The 20070-nt window shown below is 34.6% G+C and overlaps 3 protein-coding genes and 1 long non-coding RNA gene across 5 annotated transcripts in view; 2 read left to right on the top strand and 2 right to left on the bottom strand.

Moving 5' to 3' along the window:
- The window catches only part of CKI1 (Signal transduction histidine kinase), a 33704-nt gene extending 24053 nt beyond the window's left edge, over positions 1 to 9651 (top strand). The window contains exons 2-8 of the mRNA XM_011043071.1: positions 4756 to 4815; positions 5072 to 5308; positions 5441 to 6109; positions 6358 to 6733; positions 6827 to 7383; positions 7535 to 8878; positions 9074 to 9651. Coding sequence (XP_011041373.1) covers positions 4762 to 4815; positions 5072 to 5308; positions 5441 to 6109; positions 6358 to 6733; positions 6827 to 7383; positions 7535 to 8878; positions 9074 to 9295 — 3459 coding nt within the window. The 5' untranslated portion in view covers positions 4756 to 4761 and the 3' untranslated portion in view covers positions 9296 to 9651. The remainder of the gene's footprint in view (positions 1 to 4755; positions 4816 to 5071; positions 5309 to 5440; positions 6110 to 6357; positions 6734 to 6826; positions 7384 to 7534; positions 8879 to 9073) is intronic.
- On the bottom strand, positions 5139 to 13281 carry LOC105138404 (DNA mismatch repair protein MSH6-like). Its single transcript, XM_011044461.1, has 8 exons — positions 13077 to 13281; positions 12962 to 12975; positions 12094 to 12244; positions 11814 to 12016; positions 10744 to 10906; positions 10195 to 10484; positions 9979 to 10116; positions 5139 to 5231 (listed from the first exon to the last, which is right to left on the bottom strand). The coding sequence occupies exons 1-7, from the start codon at positions 13279 to 13281 to the stop codon at positions 10021 to 10023; spliced, it is 1122 nt and encodes a 373-aa protein (XP_011042763.1). The 3' UTR covers positions 5139 to 5231; positions 9979 to 10020.
- A 1044-nt stretch (positions 13282 to 14325) lies between these two features.
- On the bottom strand, positions 14326 to 15594 carry LOC105137291 (uncharacterized). The gene is made up of 2 exons (XR_844529.1): positions 15489 to 15594; positions 14326 to 14743 (listed from the first exon to the last, which is right to left on the bottom strand). It is a non-coding gene; the product is annotated as an uncharacterized LOC105137291 (long non-coding RNA).
- LOC105137293 (pentatricopeptide repeat-containing protein At3g62470, mitochondrial-like) lies at positions 15528 to 19452 on the top strand. Of its 2 annotated transcripts, none has more exons than XM_011043001.1 (5): positions 15528 to 15609; positions 15722 to 15855; positions 16328 to 18514; positions 18615 to 19007; positions 19099 to 19452. In XM_011043001.1, the coding sequence occupies exons 2-3, from the start codon at positions 15811 to 15813 to the stop codon at positions 18311 to 18313; spliced, it is 2031 nt and encodes a 676-aa protein (XP_011041303.1). In that variant the 5' UTR covers positions 15528 to 15609; positions 15722 to 15810; the 3' UTR covers positions 18314 to 18514; positions 18615 to 19007; positions 19099 to 19452. The 2 variants fall into 2 exon arrangements, with proteins under 2 accessions (XP_011041303.1, XP_011041294.1); XM_011042992.1 differs by lacking the exon at positions 15528 to 15609 and having other exon boundaries at positions 15740 to 15855; positions 16328 to 18350; positions 18386 to 18514.
- The last annotated feature ends 618 nt before the right edge of the window (positions 19453 to 20070 follow it).

The raw sequence follows: 20070 nt of genomic DNA, 5'->3' as shown, positions 1-20070 counted from the left end.
ATATAATAGAGCACCAAGTTCATAAATCTTTCTTATAAATAAATAATTGAAATTTATTTAAGATATGTCAATCTAAACAGTCATGTTAATTAAAAAAAAATATTTAACTTTTTAATTTAAAAAAATATTTACTTGATAACTTATGAGTTATTATCCATTACAACATGCATCTATATCATCAAAAAATTATTATTTAAAAAAATAACTATTTCTCTTGATGCAGTATATACCAAAACAAATAATTTATTTTCATGACAACATATGATATAAACTTATAGAATACTAAGATATGTATAATAACGAGTTGAATCGATCACTCCGAACTTTTAAGATTAACGAACTTACTAAAACAAATTATTTATTATCATGATAACACATGATATAAATTGATAGAATAATAAAATATGTATAATAAGGAGCTCAATCGATCACTCCAAACTTTTAGCATTATCAAACTTACTAAAATAAATAATTTATTTTCATAATAAGAGGGGGAGAAATTGATAAAATATAATAATAATAATAATAATAATAATAATAATAATAATAATAATAATAATAATAATAATAAATTTATCCAATCACTTTGAACTTTTAGGAAGTTAACTTATCGTTAATCTAAAAATAGAATAATAAGATATATATAATAATGAATTCATTCGTGACTCCAAACTTTTAGGATTAACGAAATTACCGTTAATTTAAAGACACGATAAATTAATGATTATATTTAATAATTTTTTATTTTTTACTCAAAAAATTATCTTTTCACAAGTAAAGTTGTACGAAAAATAGAAAAGAGATATCAGGTTTTTTTTTTAAATATAATATTTTAGTATGGTCCTAAGTAAATTGAATTTAGGCCATCAGTATACTTTTTAATTGATATAAATTTAGCTTTATTACAGAATTATATTTTTCTGCACACAAAAATACATTATCAACTTTGTCTCTTTCTTATAAATAAATAATTGAAATTTAGTTAAGATATGCTAATCTAATCTATCATGTTAATTAAAAAAATAATATTTAGCTTTCTGATTTAAAAAAAATATTTATTTGATAACTTATGAGTTATTATCCATTACAACATGCATCTATATCATCAAAAAATTATTATTTAAAAAAATAACTATTTCTCTTGATGCAGTATATACCAAAACAAATAATTTATTTTCATGACAACATATGATATAAACTTATAGAATACTAAGATATGTATAATAACGAGTTGAATCGATCACTCCGAACTTTTAAGATTAACGAACTTACTAAAACAAATTATTTATTATCATGATAACACATGATATAAATTGATAGAATAATAAAATATGTATAATAAGGAGCTCAATCGATCACTCCAAACTCTTAGCATTAACGAAATTACTAAAACAAATAATTTATTTTCATGATAACACGAGGAGAAATTAATAAAATAATATATATAATAATAATAATAATAATAAGTTTATCCGATCACTTTAAACTTTTAGGATTAACGAACTTACCGTTAATCTAAAGATAGAATAATAAGATATATATAATAATAAGTTCATTCGTGACTCCAAACTTGGATTAACGAACTTACCGTTAATTTAAAGACATGATAAATTAATGATTATATTTAATAATTTTTTTGTTTTTTACTAAAAAAATTATCTTTTCAAAAGTAAAGTTGTACGAAAAATAGAAAAGAGGTATCGGGTTTTTTTTTAAAATATAATATTTTAGTGTGGTCTTAAGTAAATTGAATTTAGGCCATCAGTATACTTTTTAATTGATATGAATTTAGCTTTGTTACAGAATTATAGAATTATATTTTTTTGCACATAAAAATACATCATCAACTTTGTCTATAAACCTGCACCCCCCACCCCCCTCCAATATTTTTTAAGCCTTCTCATATTAATTTCTTTCAGGCCAAGAAGGGCTTGTTTTCTGATTTTCTAAATACACCAAGATCTCCAAAGATTTTAAGCAATACAATGTGCTTTTAAAATTTTCTTTTTTAAAAATTTTTTACTCCATACAATTTGCTGCCATGCTGGTAGCAATACTGCTTGATTCTCTCATTCTCCTTAATTAAATGTCTTAACTATATATAGAGAAATCAATAGTGCCGAGAAAGGAAAACAAAAGGAAAAGAAATTAATGGGGTCAGTACCCCTAGTATTGCAGAAAGTAACCCCTGGAGCTTGTATATAGTTCTCCCATGGACTAGAAAAAACAAAAATAAATTATAAGTTAATTATTTTAATCAATTCCCCTGGAGCTTGTATATAGTTCTCCCATGAACTAGAAAAAACAAAAATAAATTACAAGTTAATTATTTTGTGTGTGTGTATATATATTTCGTTTTTTTCAAATCAATTCATGCAGAGATGGTTGTTGCATGGAGCCAACGTGATGCTTCAATCCTAAAATTTGTCAACAGAACGATAATTACCTTGCCATATATAGCTTAAATCTGTTTATTTCAATCAGTTGCTTGACTGAATGATCAGTCCTTGGCGGCCAAAATTATCAAAATTCCCATTACTTACCCAGTATTTTCCTTTTTTGAAAAACAAACTTTTCCTTATAAATATATGGACAAAAAAAACCTAGAAGAGTATTTCAACTTTCAATATACACCAAATATTGCTCAATATTTCTCTACATAAGTGCCCAATCTTCCTTGATAGACATGTTCCTACCTTAAAGAGCTAAAACAACATATTTAGAAGAAGAAGAAAAAGCGCAGACAGAGAGTGAGGTCTTCTGCTTCAAACGAGGAAGACATTGAGACAGAGTTAGAGTTAGGCATAGAACTTTGTGTCCGTTTTTATCCCCTCTTTTGCGGCGCAGTCAAAGCAGGTTCTCTCCTTTTTCTCTCTCAAAACTAATATCTTTCTCTACGTTTTTTTTCCTTGTGTTTTTTCATCCATGCGTGTGATAGTACGTAGTCGATCTTCTATGTCCCTCCATATCATATAAAAATAAATATATTTAACGACTGAATCGTCTATATATGTTTGTAGAAGACTGAGAATCAAGGATAGTTGATATCTTATAACACTATTTGAAGCATGTAGATATTCTTCTTTAACTAATTATTTTTATTGATGATTTCTTACTTTAGAAAACCATGTTTATTTATATTTATATGGAGAAAAATATTATTCAAAGATTTTTTCATTAGTTTTTAAGAATAATATTCGAAGTTATTCCTAAAAGAATACTCAAAGTTTATTTCTAGAGAGATTTGTTCCTATAGGGTTAAAAAAAAAAAAACATGGTTATCCCTTTTCTTTTGTTTGGATCGCAGTAGAATGAGAAAGAAAACATTAAAAAAAAATATTCAAGCATATACCGGTTTTTTGTCTTAATTAAAAACATGCATGTTTGTTATTAATCACTTGAATTTCTTTAATTATCAGTACAATATGTGTGTAAATTGTCATGCCAAATTATAATAAAAGTGTTTGGGGACACACACACACAGATATATATATATATATATATATAGATATATATATATATATATATTTCGGTATAAGATGAATAGTGTACATAAGATAATTAGAGCTCTTTTTAAAAAGTTGGTTTTTCTTTTCTTTTTCTGGCTAACGGCAATATATAGCAAATAATTTTATGCAACTGATTTTTTGCACCGACTATTGTTTAGCTAATAAATACATGCTATAATTTAATTTAAATTTTACTGAAAAGTATATTTTAAAATATTAATTATAAAAAATATAATTTATAACTTTTATTAAACCTATTAATTTTTTCAAACTATAACAATAAAAATTAATATAATGCGTAAAGACACACTTATACACGAAAGAATATTGAATACATAGAGTAACAGAGGTTCAGGTAACGACTGATGATTTAAATTTTTCTCTCAATAATTGTCGGGCTTTTTCATGTCAGCTATTTAAAGTGTCCAAATAATTAAGAATTTTCTGTTCTTGTACTGTTGAAGTGGCCGTTCACAGTAAAATGTATGGGAGAATCCTCACACAAGTACGTACAAACGTGCTGCAAAAATGTTCCACTTGATCATTAATTAGTTCGTGCCTGCAAAGTTTTACTCTGCTTTATATAATCAGTCATATTAATTAGTAATTTTAAAGAAAATTAAACCTAGCAATTTACTCACCAAATCATTTCATTCAATATTCAAATCACAAAACATGATTTATACTGGGCAATAGCCTCTAAAATAAGTAAGAACAATCCCTAAGAACAATCCCCTTCTCTGTCGATGGAAAAAAAGAAAAATACTTCATTAACATCACAGTATCATTAGTCAATATTATATTTATTTTTGTGTTTAAAAAATATATATTTTTTAAATTATTTTTTTATTTTTTATATCGTTTTGATATATTAATATAATTTTTTTTTTATTTTAATATATTCAATAATAAAAATGCTTTAAAAAACAATTTTAGCATTACAACACAGTTAAGAGTGAAATTTTTTTCCTGTTTTTTTCTTCATCGAAAAGGAGGATTTAGAAGCAAAATAATTTGATAAGAATGGAAGTAGAAACTAGAAACGTTAATTACCATGTATATTTGAATATCAACCACATATGATTTAAATCCTCTTACATACAGTCATTTATGAAAAATATATATATTCTTCTAATTATGAATAACGATATTTAACCTAATTAAGTGGCAATATTATTGATTTGATTCTCTATGGTTTTCATGGATGCAGAGAGTTCATTTCGACCTTGTTTAATTACATCTACAAAATCCAATGAAGCTCAGCTCATTGATAGCGTCAAGGCCTGTCCTCATCTTCATTATTCTGGTATTGCACTCGTTCATTTTAATAAAACTACGTACTTGCATGCGAAATTATTTTACTATTTGTTTGATTTTCAATGTAGCTTGTATATCACTGCGTGCCTGAAATATACTGATAAAAATATTTAATTTCTTCGATGATAATCACCTATTTTAAAGTGGGTTTTCATCTAATATTTCTTTAACAATTATTATGCTCCTTTTCATTTATTCCACTGCATTCGGAATTGCACTCAAGGTTTGTACAAACTTAAATGCAGGCAATTGGAGTTTTGCTACTCCCTTGTGTAGTGGTACCATGGTGGTATAATATGATCAAACAGATGAAGAAGCAGATGGATTTCAATGCCCATGTTGTTCAATCTGGATTGTTGTCTGAAATTGAGAACATAGCTAAATTATTGCACCCCATAAACTCATCTGCAATAAATTTAGCAAGAGTTATTAGTTCCTCCATCAATGGAAGCACACTCTCTTCATATGATGTTGAGAATAAGGTTTGTGTCCATACTCAATTAATATACTTTAGAACTTACAAGTATTTGTAATAATAATATGTTATATAAAGAGGGGTAATTTACTATTAAAAGGGCTCAGTTGAGTTTTTTTCGTTCTCCTCTTGTCTGCAGGTAGCTCCTTTGTTGTTTCAAGCATTTTCAATAATTCCTTTCATATCGCAAATTTCATATATTGGATTGGGAGGTCTTTTCTTCTCATACTATTATGAAGGCAACCAAACGTTTGCTATATACTCCAACTCTACAGCTTCAAATGTGAGGAACTTTTCATGGTATAGACAACCTGTAGATTCAGACACAGGAAGATTATATGGAGATGCAGTTAAATCCTTTCCTTTCATTAAAACGAATGCAAGCTGGATTGAGCAAGCATTAAATAGTAGTCAAGGGTATGCCTCATTTGAGAGTGGATGGAACAGTACTCAAGATCCTCTATTCCTTAACACAGCTAGCTTAAATGGACAAGGAGTCCTCTCTTTAGGGTTTTCGGCTAAAGCATTAACTAGTTTCTTCAACGACGTAGAACTTTATGGTGGGAGCTTGTACTTGGCTACCCAATCCGGAAAAGTTCTTGTAGGAGGACTGCCTAACGCTCAAACTGTGATAAAGAAAAATTCAGTTTCTTTATACATGACAAAACTGAATGGTGATCAAATTCATCACGTTGGAAATGTTTCATGCATGCCGAATAATGGCAAGCTAGAAGATTCAGTGGTGTACCTTGGGGAAGCAAAGTATAGAGTTTCCTGCTCCCAGATTGAAATTGTGGGAGTGCAATCGGTATGTATCATTCTTGAAAGTATGCATCTTAACAATGAATCTCCGAAATTCACGAGTTACTTTCTGGTCACTTTCCATACTTTGTTGTGGTATATTGCTGTGTTTTCATTTAGAGCTCATAAAATTCTAGCCTTTTATATGTGGTTGTCACTTAAAATCATTCATGCAAGATTGACTCATAGATTAATTTGAAATTTATAGATAACTGCTTTCTGAATTCATACAATTTATGGGAATTTGGATTGCAGGTATATGCATTGGCTTTCCCATACAATGGACTAACAAGCAGTGTTAACAGGAGCACCAAAATATCCCTCATTCTATTCATAATAATGATTGCTGCGATTTTTGTTTCGATTGTTAGTTTCATATTGCTAGTGGTTAGGTCTGCAAAAAGGGAAATGCACTTGTGTTCAGCACTAATAAAGCAAATGGAAGCAACACAACAAGCAGAAAGAAAGAGTATGAATAAGAGTCTTGCATTTGCTAGTGCTAGCCATGACATTCGAGCGGCTTTAGCAGGCATTACTGGTTTGATAGAGATATGCTATGCAGAAGTGCGTGCAGGTTCCGAGTTAGACACAAATTTACGACAAATGGATAGTTGCACAAATGACCTTGTAGGTAGGCTCATGGACTAATCTTTTTAGCATATTAGAATTATAGCTTTTTGTATAGAATCTTCTCTTTAATAATTTAAATTGCTCACCTGTACAGGTTTGTTGAATTCTATTCTTGATACCAGCAAAATTGAAGCAGGCAAAATGCAACTCCAAGAAGAAGAGTTTGATTTAGCCAAGCTTCTTGAAGATGCAGTTGATTTGTATCATCCCGTGGGCATGAAAAAGGGTGTAGATGTGGTGCTGGACCCCTATGATGGTTCCATTCTCAAACATTCTCGAGTGAAAGGCGACAGGGGAAAACTAAAGCAAGTCCTGTGCAATTTACTTAGCAATGCTGTTAAGTTTACATTTGAGGGACACGTATCAGTCCGAGCATGGACTCAAAAACCCAGTTTAGAGAACAAGATAATTGCTTCCAATCAGAATGGTTTGTGGAGATGTTTTTCATGCTTTTTTTCCAAGAACAAAAAAGAATTTAATGCAATGAAGCCAAAACAAAGCTCTATGGAATTTGTATTTGAGGTGAACGATACAGGTAAAGGAATTCCAAGAGAAAAGCAAAAATCAGTGTTTGAGAATTTTGTTCAAGTCAAAGAAACAGCTCTTGGACAAGGAGGAACTGGCTTAGGACTTGGCATCGTTCAATCTTTGGTACGTGCTCAACTTTTTCACAAATTAACTAGTAGTTTTTTATAGCACATTAAGCACTAAAGCGTGTTTAAATCCTCAAAACATTTTCCCTTCTTATTTTTACTTTTGATTATATTACTTTGATGAACCTTTGTTAAATAATTTTCACCAGGTGCGTTTAATGGGAGGAGAAATAGGAATTGTGAATAAAGAGAATGACGAGAAGGGAACTTGCTTCAAGTTCAATGTTTTCCTTGACATATGCGAGATACCTTCAACATATAACAAAAATGCTAAAGTTGAGATTGAAGGGGATTTAATACCCGATGATGAACAAAACTATTCGCAGCTGACTATTCGAACTTCTTCTCCAGGCCTAGTGATTCGCACCCCTAGTCCTAGGCTGTCTATACTTAGTTCTAGTCCCAAGACTGAAGGATCCCATGTTGTTCTCTTGATTCAAAATGGAGAGCGGCTAAGAAGTTCACAAAAATACATAGAGGGTTTGGGGATAAAAGTATCATCTGTTAAGGAATGGGAGCATCTTCACTCTACTCTAAAGAGAATAAAAGCCAGGCAAAATGTTTCTCCACATAGTTCTTCAGGAAAATCTGATTTGGGCTCAAGAAGTGACCATTTTAACTCTAGATCATTGAAGGATGTGCCTTTAAGTTCCATGGACGGGATAGATCAAAAACCATCCGCAAGTAGAAGTAGTAATCTTAGAGGTGCACCAGGCTTTGTATTGCTTGTGATTGATGCTGGTGCTGGACCATTTCAGGAACTTTGTAGAGTCGTTGCTGAATTTAAAAGAGACCTTCATAGCAGTTGCTGCAAGGTTGTTTGGCTAGATAAACCAACTTCACGAAGTATCAATTTGAGAGGCTTTGAACAGGATTTGATCGACCCAAGGGATGACATTTTGTTGAAACCGTTTCATGGTTCTCGCTTGTATCAAGTGATACGACTTCTACCTGAATTCGGGGGTCATGAACTTATTTCGAGATCAAAAAGAGGAAGTACAATCCAAGCAACAAATGCTCTTAAAGATCCTGGTTCATCTTCATCAACACATTCACAAAAAACAAAGTTAAAGATTCCATTAACTTGTGAAAACTCATTTCAACAAGTGGATTCACAAGCAGAAGGCAGCTTGAAAAAGGAAAAAAACAGGAAGAATTTTTTATTAGAAGATCCAGATCATTCTCATGTTAGATCTAAATCAAGACAGTCTCCAACCAAAAAGCTTCCAGTTAGATCATCATCAGAGATCCAAGAAGCGCGTGGTAATCTAAGCAAAGGCAAATCCTTAAGAGGGTTGAAATTCTTAATCGCTGATGATAATGAAATATCCCGCAGAGTGACCAGGCACATTCTTAAAGGGCATGGTGCAACTGTTGAGGTTTGTGAAAATGGAGATGAAGCTTTTCAACTAGTTCGCATGGGTCTGCACAACCAAAGGGAATACAACCACTCTATTGTGCTTCCTTATGACTACATATTAATGGACTGCGAGGTAGAGAATATGAATCTCATTCCTTTCATGTTGTTATCAATTGTTTTCGTTCCTAAAAATGCCTACTTATCTTTTATTTTCTTAGAACAAACAACTATGAGAGCACCTATGCTACTTAAACTTGGTTCATGCAACTAATTTTTATCTTATGATGAAGTTTACGTTAACCATGTTATAATATCTTGTATTCAACAGATGCCAAAAATGGATGGGTGTGAAGCAACAAGACAGATAAGAAAAGAGGAGAAGTTTTATGCCGTTCACATCCCTATCTTAACATTCTCAGCAGATAACTCAGGAGGTGAAGGTAAGAAGATGGAGGAGGCTGGAACAGATGGCAGAGTGAATAAAAAAATCAACATGGAACAACTGGAAGAGACCATGAGAAACATTCAACAAAAAAAAATGCATCTTTAATCCCTTTAATGTATCTACATTGTAATTTTGTACTGCTTCTACTCATTAGAATAATGCATGTATGCATGTAAAATGAATCCTTGTACTAATTTATCCTAGAAGTAATACTAACCTTACCGTATATCCTTTTCAAAAGCAGTTCTAAAAATTTCATGCATTGAATGAATGGACCTTATAAGTCCAATGGTTGAGATTTTTCAATAAGAATATTTTAAGTAAGATAACAATACTCCCCGTGAATGCAATGCAGTTTGTGATAGTTTAGCACGGGAGTTGAAAGGGTAGATGATTTTGTAATATGGATTTATTTTCTTTAATCGTGAATGCCTCTGCTCATCATTTGTTGTTTGGTTTATTTAATTTCTAATTGGTTCATATAGAGCCTTGTTTTTTGTCTTTTCTTGTTTCAGTTCTTGATTCCAGCGCTTTACTTGATTTCCTAACAATCTGGATATTTAATATTAACCTAGTTGAAAAATGAGTTTCATATTTTTTTTAATTTAATTTCTATGATGTTATTTCAATTTCACTGGAAAAGCTGCATTAACATTGGCACTTTACTCACAATCACGAACATCCTCCAATACATCATCGATTCGGCCACATCTATAAACTGGGACAGTCACAGGGACCATGACCCTTTCTCTTAAATGAAATGCTTCAAAATTACCAAGAAAACTCACCAGCATCAATGCAGTTTCTGAAAGCTCCGTCAAAAATGTACTCTAGCCTGCCAAAATATGATCTTTTGCACCCATTCTGACAAAGATGCGGTCAACAGGAGACAACTCAAACCTTTCAGCAGGGACATCGGCTCCAATCTGTGGAAAAAAAAATCAAAGATGGAGAATGTGGATGGTTGCTAGGCAAAACATATATTTTGAAGGTAGATAATTTACCTGGGCCAGAATCACAGCCAAACAAACTTGCCGAAGAAGAGTAGATTTTCCACCCATGTTAGGACCAGTGAGAAGGATAAAGCTGGCACAACCAGAAGCCCCAATACTAATGTCATTTGGGACAAATGCACCCTTTCCCAAAGAGTCGCTCCTAAGAACAGGGTGTCCTAATTTTTTTTCAGAAAGGCATGGCACTTCACCTGACAATGATGAACCTGCGATGGTTGGACAATATGCAGGTCCTTCATAAAAGTCACTAGCAATTGCCAGACTGATCAAAACATCCAGTCCTGCATCATGAGTGACCAGTTTCAGTCGAGAAAAAAGAACTGAAATCATACCATGACAATAGTTCCGTCCCACAAAGGAGTGGGAGCGCCTGCGTTTTTGAAAGAGAGAAAATTTGGATTCTACTTGAAATACAATTTGCTCTTGTTAGCTTTCTAAAGACATGCTGTAGTGTAGAGAGAGATGCATATTCATAATCAAGATCCTATTCTACCTGAAAATCAAGATCCTATTCTACGTGAATAAAGTTGGTGCACAGACCTGCAGTTGCAGAAACTAATTGTCTCCACTTGTCATGGTACTTGCAAAAACACACAATCAACCTCTGCAAAATGCTCTTCAAGGCCGACTCCTTTTCACATTCAACCTGTGAGAGCTCTCCTAAGAACTTCTTAATACTTGGAGTCCAATACCTGTAGAAGCCCTGCATGTCCCAGGCAGCATGTAGAAAAAGAATTCAAACAAGATAGCGACAAGGAAAACCAAATTTCTTAAGACCAGTAAGCTATTTGCTATAGCCAAAGTTAAGATCCCAGCCACAATGTTTCCTTGTCCGACAAAAAAGGAACCCAGTTAACATAGACTGTAGTTTGTAATAAATAAATGTAAAATCAGGTCGTTGTTATCCATGCATACACCATCATTCTCATTCACACTCTGACACCTAATCACATATTTGGAACCTGCCAGCTTTTATGGGCATGCTAGCTGATACTGACCCTATCTATTTATATTATAAACCATGTTTACAAGCTTTTTTCTTTAAATATTTCACATGACCATGATAAAAATTAGGCAAAAGCAGTATAAACGACTTAAATTCCAAGTTCTTTTGTTGCAATTCCTTGGCACAATGACAAGCACATTCTTAAGGAAGCTAAAAAAGCAAGAAACACAGTTCATTTGCTTATGTTTGCGTATGTGTTCACAAAGTTTGTTAATGCATTCTACCACAACAGTATTTGCATCACCACATGACAGATGGTGATGACTTTTCAAATGTTTTTAACAATAGAATCAACAAATTAGATGATGTTACACCTGTCACATTCATTAATTGGCCAAACACTTGCTATTTTTTCAAGAAAGTGTCATAAACCAAACACTCAATATGCATCACTTACCTTTTTGGATGAACGCAGCTCATAATCTTGAGGAATACTACCACGCAGATGTTCAGGAACTTCTAACAGGTATGCCTCTTTTCCAACAGGTATGCCTCTTTTCCAACTGTGACATAAGTAATCTGTAAAATAGGTCATGTAATGAGAGAACATGTTATTTACTGAAACAAATTAAGAGAAGACTAATATTTAAGGACAGGATCTTACTGATGTGTCCCCTAGTAATTTCTGTTGTTCCTTCAGGTGTCTAGCCAAACTAGATTCAACCTCTTTAACTCTTTCACAAGCAGAATCATACTCCACATCGACACTTTCATGAGGTATTTTACGTCCAGAATTGTTGGCTTCTACCCAATCAAAGGCACTCTTAAAATGTTTAAGAATTGGAAGGATGTCTGGAAGATCTTTACCTAGAATTACATAACAAAATAAGATGCCAAACTACAATCTTATGAAAACATTAAAAGAACAACAAACTTAAAAGTACCAGGTGTTAATAAATGATGCAACCGTCCAGACTCCACATTTTCCAAAATGACAGCAAGCGAAGAACATGCTTGGGCCTCTAATTCACAGCCACATAGAGCGAATATAAACTCCTGAAGCTGCTTCTTTGCTGCATCGACCCTCGTATAAAACTACTTTATTTGCATTTCTTCCATTGGCTTCGCTGTTTTTCAATAAAAATAATGCATAAGAAACATATTTACATGAAGCTCAGTGCTTGCATAATGCTAGAAAAATACATTTGATGCATGCTTAATTCCTTGTTATCCTTACCTAGTAGAAAATATGCGTGAAAGCAATGCAGTTTGTGATAGTTTAGCACAGGATTTGAAAAGGTAGATGATTTTGCATTATAACTTTATTTTTCTCTAATTGTGAATGCTTCTGCTCATCATTTGCTGTTTGGTTTATTTAATTTCTAATTGGTTCTCCTAGAGTCTTGTTTGTGGCCTATTCTTATTTCAGTTCTTGATTCCGACGCTTTACCTGATTTTCTATGTTTGCTGCTTGTGAGAGTCATGCTTCGGCTGTTTGCTTTGCTATTTGGTTCAGCTCTAGTTTTGGGTTTCCTATGCTGATCTTTCATAAGCCCTTGTTGCATGTGCGTGGATTTCCTTGGAGCGAGTCACGGTTTCCCTGCTGGTTTTTCCCTTGGTTTGAACCCGGTCCTGTTGTGCATGATGGTGCTTGGAGAGTGACTCGTTGAAGCACCAAACAGTGGCTGTGGTGGCTTTTTTTTTTTGCTAACCAGTAACATCCATCCTCTGCCTATGGAGTGTGGTAGTTTTTGGTTTTTTCTTGCAGGTTGTTTCATTTCCATGATGCTGGTGTAAGCTGAGACCAAGTACCTGTGTCTGGTAATCTTGACAGAGGAGCATTGCACCTGTTATGGAATTAGAATTGATGCTTTGCACCGATTTTTTTTTTTTTTTTTTGTTAAAGCTTGTACATTAGCATTCGTACCTACTGCAAACTTCCTGGTCTGACTAGATTTCTTCATTTGATCAAATGATGTTACTGCATCAGTCTTTTCATTAAGTACTGGTTTTATTTTGTTCTTCTCTGCCCTAACTGGTGTGTTGTGGTTTTGACCTGCTTCTCCATGTCCTGCTGCTTTTGTTGTCCAAACATTTCTGGCCCTTTGATCCCCCGGGATCTCTTTTAGCATGTTAGCTAGCTAGTTGTCTTTTGTGTTTTTACTGTTTAAGTTTTTCTATGTACACATTATTGTCCTAACAAGTACTCAAGGGATATAGTATGATGATAAAAAATTTGAGATTTATATAATAAAATTAAAGTTCAGATAAAAACATGTATTTCTTATAAGAATATGAAATAGCCAAGATTTTACTTGCTTATCTAAACTTATAAGATACACTTTACAGGGTTTTCTCGAATCTGAAAAGAAAAACATTGTCCTAACAACCTGGATAATTTGGGACTACAACTGCATTTATATAGCACATCTTGGTTTTAGATCCTCAACTAACTTTTTGAAGGCGCTGCCCGTTACTGGGTCTTTTCTCCTTCAGCTGTTATTTAAGGCATCGCAAGGTTTGGGTGCTCTCTTCTTGTCTGGCTATTTGTTGGCACGGCCAGTTTGGTGGCTACCAAATAGTTATTTGGAGGCACTATCAGTTGAGAATTTTTGTCGGTTCATGTTTTTAATCAAATCTACACAATCTCTTTTGAAGCCAATAGTAGGGATAATTTGTTCCCGCTGGGTTGTGCTAGACTAGCACACCTGTAAAAGTAAGGATTTGATCACTTAAAAACTACAAGACAGGCCTTATCAGTGTTCCTAGGCTTTGTTTTGCACTGATAGTGGATTTATTCATTGCAGGACTCTGTAAGCCAGAGAAGAAAGTGGTTAGAGCCATCGACATATAAAGAAGTGTCACAGAGTGTAGAATAGCAGAAGGCTATGGAGAGACTTTGGATCTAGTAACGTGTTGAAAGAATCCAATACTTTAGCATAGAGAACTTTAACTTACTAACTCGACCAGCCAGAGGAAGAGGCACACAAGATAGGTGTCTGCCTGCTTAGTTGAACATTGAAAGTCATATTCTGCTCAGCCGTGCTCTTTTCACTTCAAGTGTTTGATCTAGAATTGTATTGCAAATTCAGCATTCGTTCTAGTGGTACTAAGCAACCAAAGTTATCATTACATATTGTTTCGGAGAGAAGCAAGAGAAGGCTGTCGATGACTAGGAAATGTCAAGCAGCATAACTACCTATTCTTAATACTGGGAATATTTTGTTTAGGATAACGAGAATCATACAAAAGAAACTTAACTTCCATGTTTTCAACTTCAAGCAAAGAAAATAAGGAAATATCAAGTAAGTTTTGATTTCTTCGTTATAACTTGAGGCTTCTCAAGGACTTCATCCTCTGAAGAGCTTTCAGCTAGTTCATCAGGGACATCATGAGGAACATTATGTTTAGTGATGAATTCCTTCAAAATGCTCATGCTCTGCTCTTTCATGGAAACCAATTGCTCAGAAACAGTATTACCATTGCATGAATTGACGGCATACAATTCTGACCCAAGTTTAAGCGTTGCTTTAACACGAAGCCCTTGATTAATGCTGTCAGCAGCTTGTCCCGCCATTATCTCCTTCGCAAACACTGCATTTTAACCGGTTGATTCAACATGGGATTTTCACCAGTGGTACTATACATATAATTGTAACAACCCTACACTTCCCTTTGAGTTTCCGTGCATCAACTTGAATCGAATAAAGGCCTTTAATATAATTCATTGTACAAGCAATGCTTAAATGAAGAAATCGTAGCAGTAACGCATAATATGATTTAAGCCTAGAAAAAATGGGTCACGAAGCATTTCAAGTCATCAACATATCATGCATTAAGAAAAACGAACGATAACAGTTTTTTAACGTTGACAGAAAGACATGATACAGACCCAAGAGGTCATCGATCTGTATACCATGGAAATAAGCAATTCAGGCGACTGCTGCAGTGACTTCAAGTAAAGGGTTACTTCACTTCTTTTTTTACGGAAAAGCAAGCAAAATTGTTATATTTACGTAGTTCAATTACAGAAAAAATAAACTGGTTAATGGAATAAAAAAATCAGAAATTCACTGGGTTTTGCAATATAGTTTAATCCATGTAAGGTAATAAATACCAAAGATTTAAAAAAAATAATTAGATAAAGTAGCAGTGCAGAAAAAAAACATACTTAGAAGGGTTTTTTCAGCAGTTGATGAGTTGGAGGAGGAGTTTAAACTCAACTCAGCAGAAAAATCAAAGTGAAAGCCATTCTACTGGGTGGTATTAAACACAAAACAAAAGGCTTAAATCCCAAACATAATAATAAGAAGTGTCAGCAGAAGGAGGAGGAACTGACCTTGACCTTCCTAGTTAGCACAAGCAATGAAGACAGAACAGGAGGCGGCAGCTGAGATTACACAAGGGTTTTTTCCCTTTCCTCCTCTCCTCTTCATCTTACTTGCCGCACCATAATTACAGTTCTGCCCCCAGCATATTTAAAAAGAATTTTGAAATTTCCCCTATTCATTAATTAATTGCCCGACTTGACCATTGATTTTATTACCCTTGCTTTCCTTGTTTTACTTTCAGGTTGGTTGTTACTCTGTAGTGCTTTTGGGTTGTCTTCTCCTTCTCCATCCCTATGTGGGTTTCCAAAAGTTTTTGCAACTTACTTATTTATGTCCGATATCCCTCTACTTCTCCGCACACCGTTCATTTATTTGGTTAGGCTTTCTTTAACACTATTGATTTTTTTTTTTTGTGGGCTTATATAATACTTACTATTTTTTATTGCCATATTTCCTTGAGCTATGAATTCGTTTACGCAATTTGCAAGTTTGATTGTTCGGATTGAGATAATGGACAAGTGAATGAATGCTATAAAAAAGATGCTGCTAAACCTGAAGATTGATTTTTTTTTACCCTCTCACTTGAGTTATTGATTTCATAAATTTTGTTGTATCTTTATATATGAATTTTGAGTTGTAGATATTCAACATTGATCAAAGCTGCCACCCTTCATACTTTGTTCCAGCAATATTTCTGCTAAAAAAAATAGTATTTTCGAAGCTCCTTGCTGGCTTTTCAAGGTCCGACTCCTCCCTAAGTCAGCTGGGATTGGCCTAATTATGAAAGGTTGTGTTTTTATGTTGCTAAGACTATGTGATAAAACTTGTTCTTGGTTAACCTTTTCAGGTAATTGGTAAATACAAAATGATACGGTGCTGCTTGCACTCCAATTGGCATTCAAGTTTCAAAGGCCAACTCTACTCTAACACAAAGTTAATCCCCCTCTATCAGAGACAAGGGCGAGGAGGAGGAGGAGGACAATGTAGCAGAGAGCAAGTGTGCCTCCCGGGTTGTAGCTCTCTGCCTTTCTCTCATTCGTGTTGTTCTTCTTGTGATCGTAGAGTTAGTCATACTCATGGTCAAATCCCATTTGTTTGGCCATACCCCTCTGCACCAAGAACAATTTTACAAGAAAAACTCTCCCTAATTCTAAACTCAACAGCTAGTAATAAATCCAAAACTTCTTTACTGCCCAGTTTTACTATACTGGGAAAAGTTTCAGAGCTAAGTGTTAGGTGGTTTTCTAGCTCCAGCAATGATGATACAGATTCCGATGCTGAAAATGAGGAGAATGATGAGAGTGATACTTGTGAAAGAGAAAACAAAGGTGCTATTGTCAAATCAACTGCAGATCCTGCTGAGGTTCATAAGGTATGCAAGGTGATTGATGAGTTGTTTGCATTGGACCACAACATGGAGGCAGTTCTAGATGAATGTGGGATCAATTTATCACATGACCTGGTCATAGAGGTGTTGGAAAGATTCCGTCATGCTAGAAAACCGGCTTTCCGCTTCTTCTGTTGGGCAGCGGAGAAGCCAGGTTTTGTCCATGATTCAAGGACTTACCATTCGATGATGATCATACTTGCTAAGGCAAGACAGTTTGAGACTATGATGTCAATGCTTGAAGAGATGGGTGAAAAAAGGCTATTGACATTGGACACATTTTCCATTGCACTGAGAGCTTTTGCTGCTGCAAAGGAGAGGAAAAAGGCTGTTGGTATTTTTGAGTTAATGAAGAATCACAAATATAGAGTGGGTGTAGAGACCATTAATGCTCTGCTTGATAGTCTTGGGAGGGCCAAGCTTGGGAAAGAAGCTCAGGCACTATTTGGGAAGTTGGAAGGTAGGTTTACGCCAAATTTGAGGACATATACTGTATTGCTTAATGGATGGTGCAGGGTGAAGAATTTAATGGAGGCAGGGAGGATTTGGAACGAGATGCTTGATGAGGGTTTTAAGCCTGATGTTGTCACCCATAATATTATGCTTGAAGGGTTGTTAAGGAGTAAAAAGAGGTCTGATGCAATCAAGTTCTTTGAGGTCATGAAATCCAAGGGCCCATCACCTGATGTTCGGAGCTATACAATTTTGATCCGGGATCTGTGCAAACAAACCAAGATGAAAGAGGCAGTTGGATATTTTCATGAGATGGTTGATTTCGGTTGTCATCCTGATGCTGCAGTTTACACATGTTTGATGACAGGGTATGGGAATCATAAGAGGATGGACATGGTTTATGAATTGTTAAAGGAGATGAAAGAAAAGGGCTGTCCACCTGATGGGAAAACTTATAATGCCCTTATCAAGTTGATGACCAGCCAGAGAATGCCAGATGATGCAGTGAGGATATACAAGAAGATGATTCAAAATGGAATTGAACCTTCAATCCACTCTTACAATATGATAATGAAATCTTACTTTCAAATAAGAAACTATGAAATGGGTCATGCCGTTTGGGATGAAATGAGTAAGAAAGGCTTTTGCCCTGATGATAACTCCTATACTGTTTTCATTGGAGGGCTTATAAGTCAGGGTAGATCTGAAGAGGCATGCAAATATTTGGAGGAGATGATAGAAAAGGGAATGAAAGCTCCTCAACTAGACTACAACAAATTTGCGGCTGATTTCTCCCGAGCTGGGAAGCCTGATATACTTGAGGAGTTAGCTCAAAAAATGAAGTTCTCTGGCAAGTTCGAAGTCTCTAATGTGTTTGCCAGGTGGGCTGAGATGATGAAGAAGAGAGTTAAGAGAAGAGAACCTGGTAATAGAAAATGTACTCAACTTGCCCATGGCCAACGGTACTCTCTTTATGAGATGGCAGATGGATGATGATTGTTGAAAATCTTTTCTTCCTGTTCTTTACTGATGAATATTTTTTTAATGATTGCCCATTACCAATGGTGCTGGTTTGTGTTGTATATTTTTGTATTCATTACGTCCCACATTTCTTGTTTTAATTCTTATTTTAGTTACTTTCAAGAGATATGTGACTTGTCTTTAATGCAATATAAATTGGGCCAGTTTTTATTGGTACTGAACTTTCCTTCTCTGTGATTTTTCTTCAATTAAGCATTAGATCTCTTCTTTCATGTAGCGAATAAAAGTATTGTGTTTCTCTGCCATTTTCTAGCGTTGTTGCTGAGGTTTGCATTGATTTAATTAAAGGTAAAACAAATCATTTAAGTGAATTTCCTGGGTCACTTTGAAAGAAAGTAGAGGCTGCATGGGTTAAATTCATGGCTGACGTGGGTATGGGTGAATGTTTAGTGAAATCCTCCTGAACATCTGAACCATGTACCATTTTGCTGCAGAAGTTAGTTTTCAAGATTGAGGCCACAGCTATAATCACTAATAAATCATATGATCTAAAATTTCTGAGGCAATTAATTGAATTGTTTCAGATGACTGGTTGCGGAAGGTCATACTGCTATGACGTTATAGAAGTACAAATTTTTAGGGCCGGCCAGCTAGCATTGGAGTCCAAGGTTCTATCACACTCGTTATGACATTTGATTCACCAGAGGTAAAATTTACCCCCAGCTGCTATTCTTTTGTCTGACCTTTTAACTGCGATTAGTTTGTTGATCTGAAAACTTTGTGGAATTTAATCTCAGGCTGAACAGCGTAACAAAGACATATGCCGACAGGCCGGGGCTATTACTTTTCCACAAAACTTGTTTTAAGCAGTTCTAATTTGGTCCAGAAGTGCCTCGAAATTCGAGTTGGGTGTTTGGTGTTGAAGGCAAATTCCGTTACCCTCTTGTTTTGATATTAATTTCGATTGATCTCTAAGATTGATTTGTGACGTTACTTGGTTTGCTTGATAACGATCAAGTATTGGATCTGATAAATTATTGCTGTGGTTCTTACAAAGGAATCAGCGGGGTAAATTTGGACTAGTATGCTCATGTAGCAACTGCTGGTTATTGGTTTTGTGTGGTCTAATTATTATCAGTTTTACTGTTAAACAGAGGACCTCATTTTCTGAACTATGCTTGATTACTTCTGCAAAGTACACTCACTGGCTTGCCTGGATGAGATATTTTGGATCGAGTCCTTTACGCAGCATTCAGATATTCAGTCGTGAGTTTGAAATATTTACTAGCGACATGTTTAGTTGCTTTTCCTCTGGAGGTGCTTCATGATGCTTAACTCGGAGATCATCAGCTGGTCTACTCTGTTTTGTTATGGCCTTGACAACATTTCACTTGATCCGCACTGCTTTCTGGCATGATTAAGGGCCAATGCTTTGTTTGATTGAGTGCTTTCGTCTGAGATTGTTGACTCTAATGTCCGTTGTGATCAGATGCCAGTGTTTTTGACGATTTTATTCCAGGCCTCCACCAGCCTTGCCTCCATGCTTTGATTTGGAGTTACAATTCTAGTGTAGTTATTTTTTACTCTTCGTTCTTGAGTTACTAAGCCAATGGTGTTATTCTCATTGCCCGCCCTTATCATCACTCAAGACTTCTGGGATTTCTCTTAACAATATTGACTCTGATTTGCCCCGGGGAAAGGAACTTCCCTTTGGGAAATTATCATAAAATTAATTAAAAGCATCTGCCTTTCTCTGAAAGCTTCTTCTA

This window comes from Populus euphratica, unplaced genomic scaffold (assembly GCF_000495115.2).
Source record: "Populus euphratica unplaced genomic scaffold, PopEup_1.0 scaffold2.1, whole genome shotgun sequence".
NCBI classification, from domain to species: Eukaryota; Viridiplantae; Streptophyta; class Magnoliopsida; order Malpighiales; family Salicaceae; genus Populus; species Populus euphratica.
Note: the sequence above shows the minus strand (reverse complement) of the source record. Positions and strands in the feature narration are given on the sequence as shown.

Coding starts and splice junctions, on each gene's coding strand:
- LOC105138404 (XM_011044461.1), bottom strand. CDS start 13,281: ATGCTAAAAGAGATCCCGGGGGATCAAAGGGCCAGAAATGTTTGGACA. Junction 12,017..12,093: donor GCATCATTTATTAACACCTG/GTACTTTTAAGT, acceptor ATGTAATTCTAG/GTAAAGATCTTCCAGACATC. Junction 10,117..10,194: donor TGGCTGTGATTCTGGCCCAG/GTAAATTATCTA, acceptor TTTTTTCCACAG/ATTGGAGCCGATGTCCCTGC.
- LOC105137293 (XM_011043001.1), top strand. CDS start 15,811: ATGTCCGATATCCCTCTACTTCTCCGCACACCGTTCATTTATTTG. Junction 15,856..16,327: donor GCACACCGTTCATTTATTTG/GTTAGGCTTTCT, acceptor TAACCTTTTCAG/GTAATTGGTAAATACAAAAT.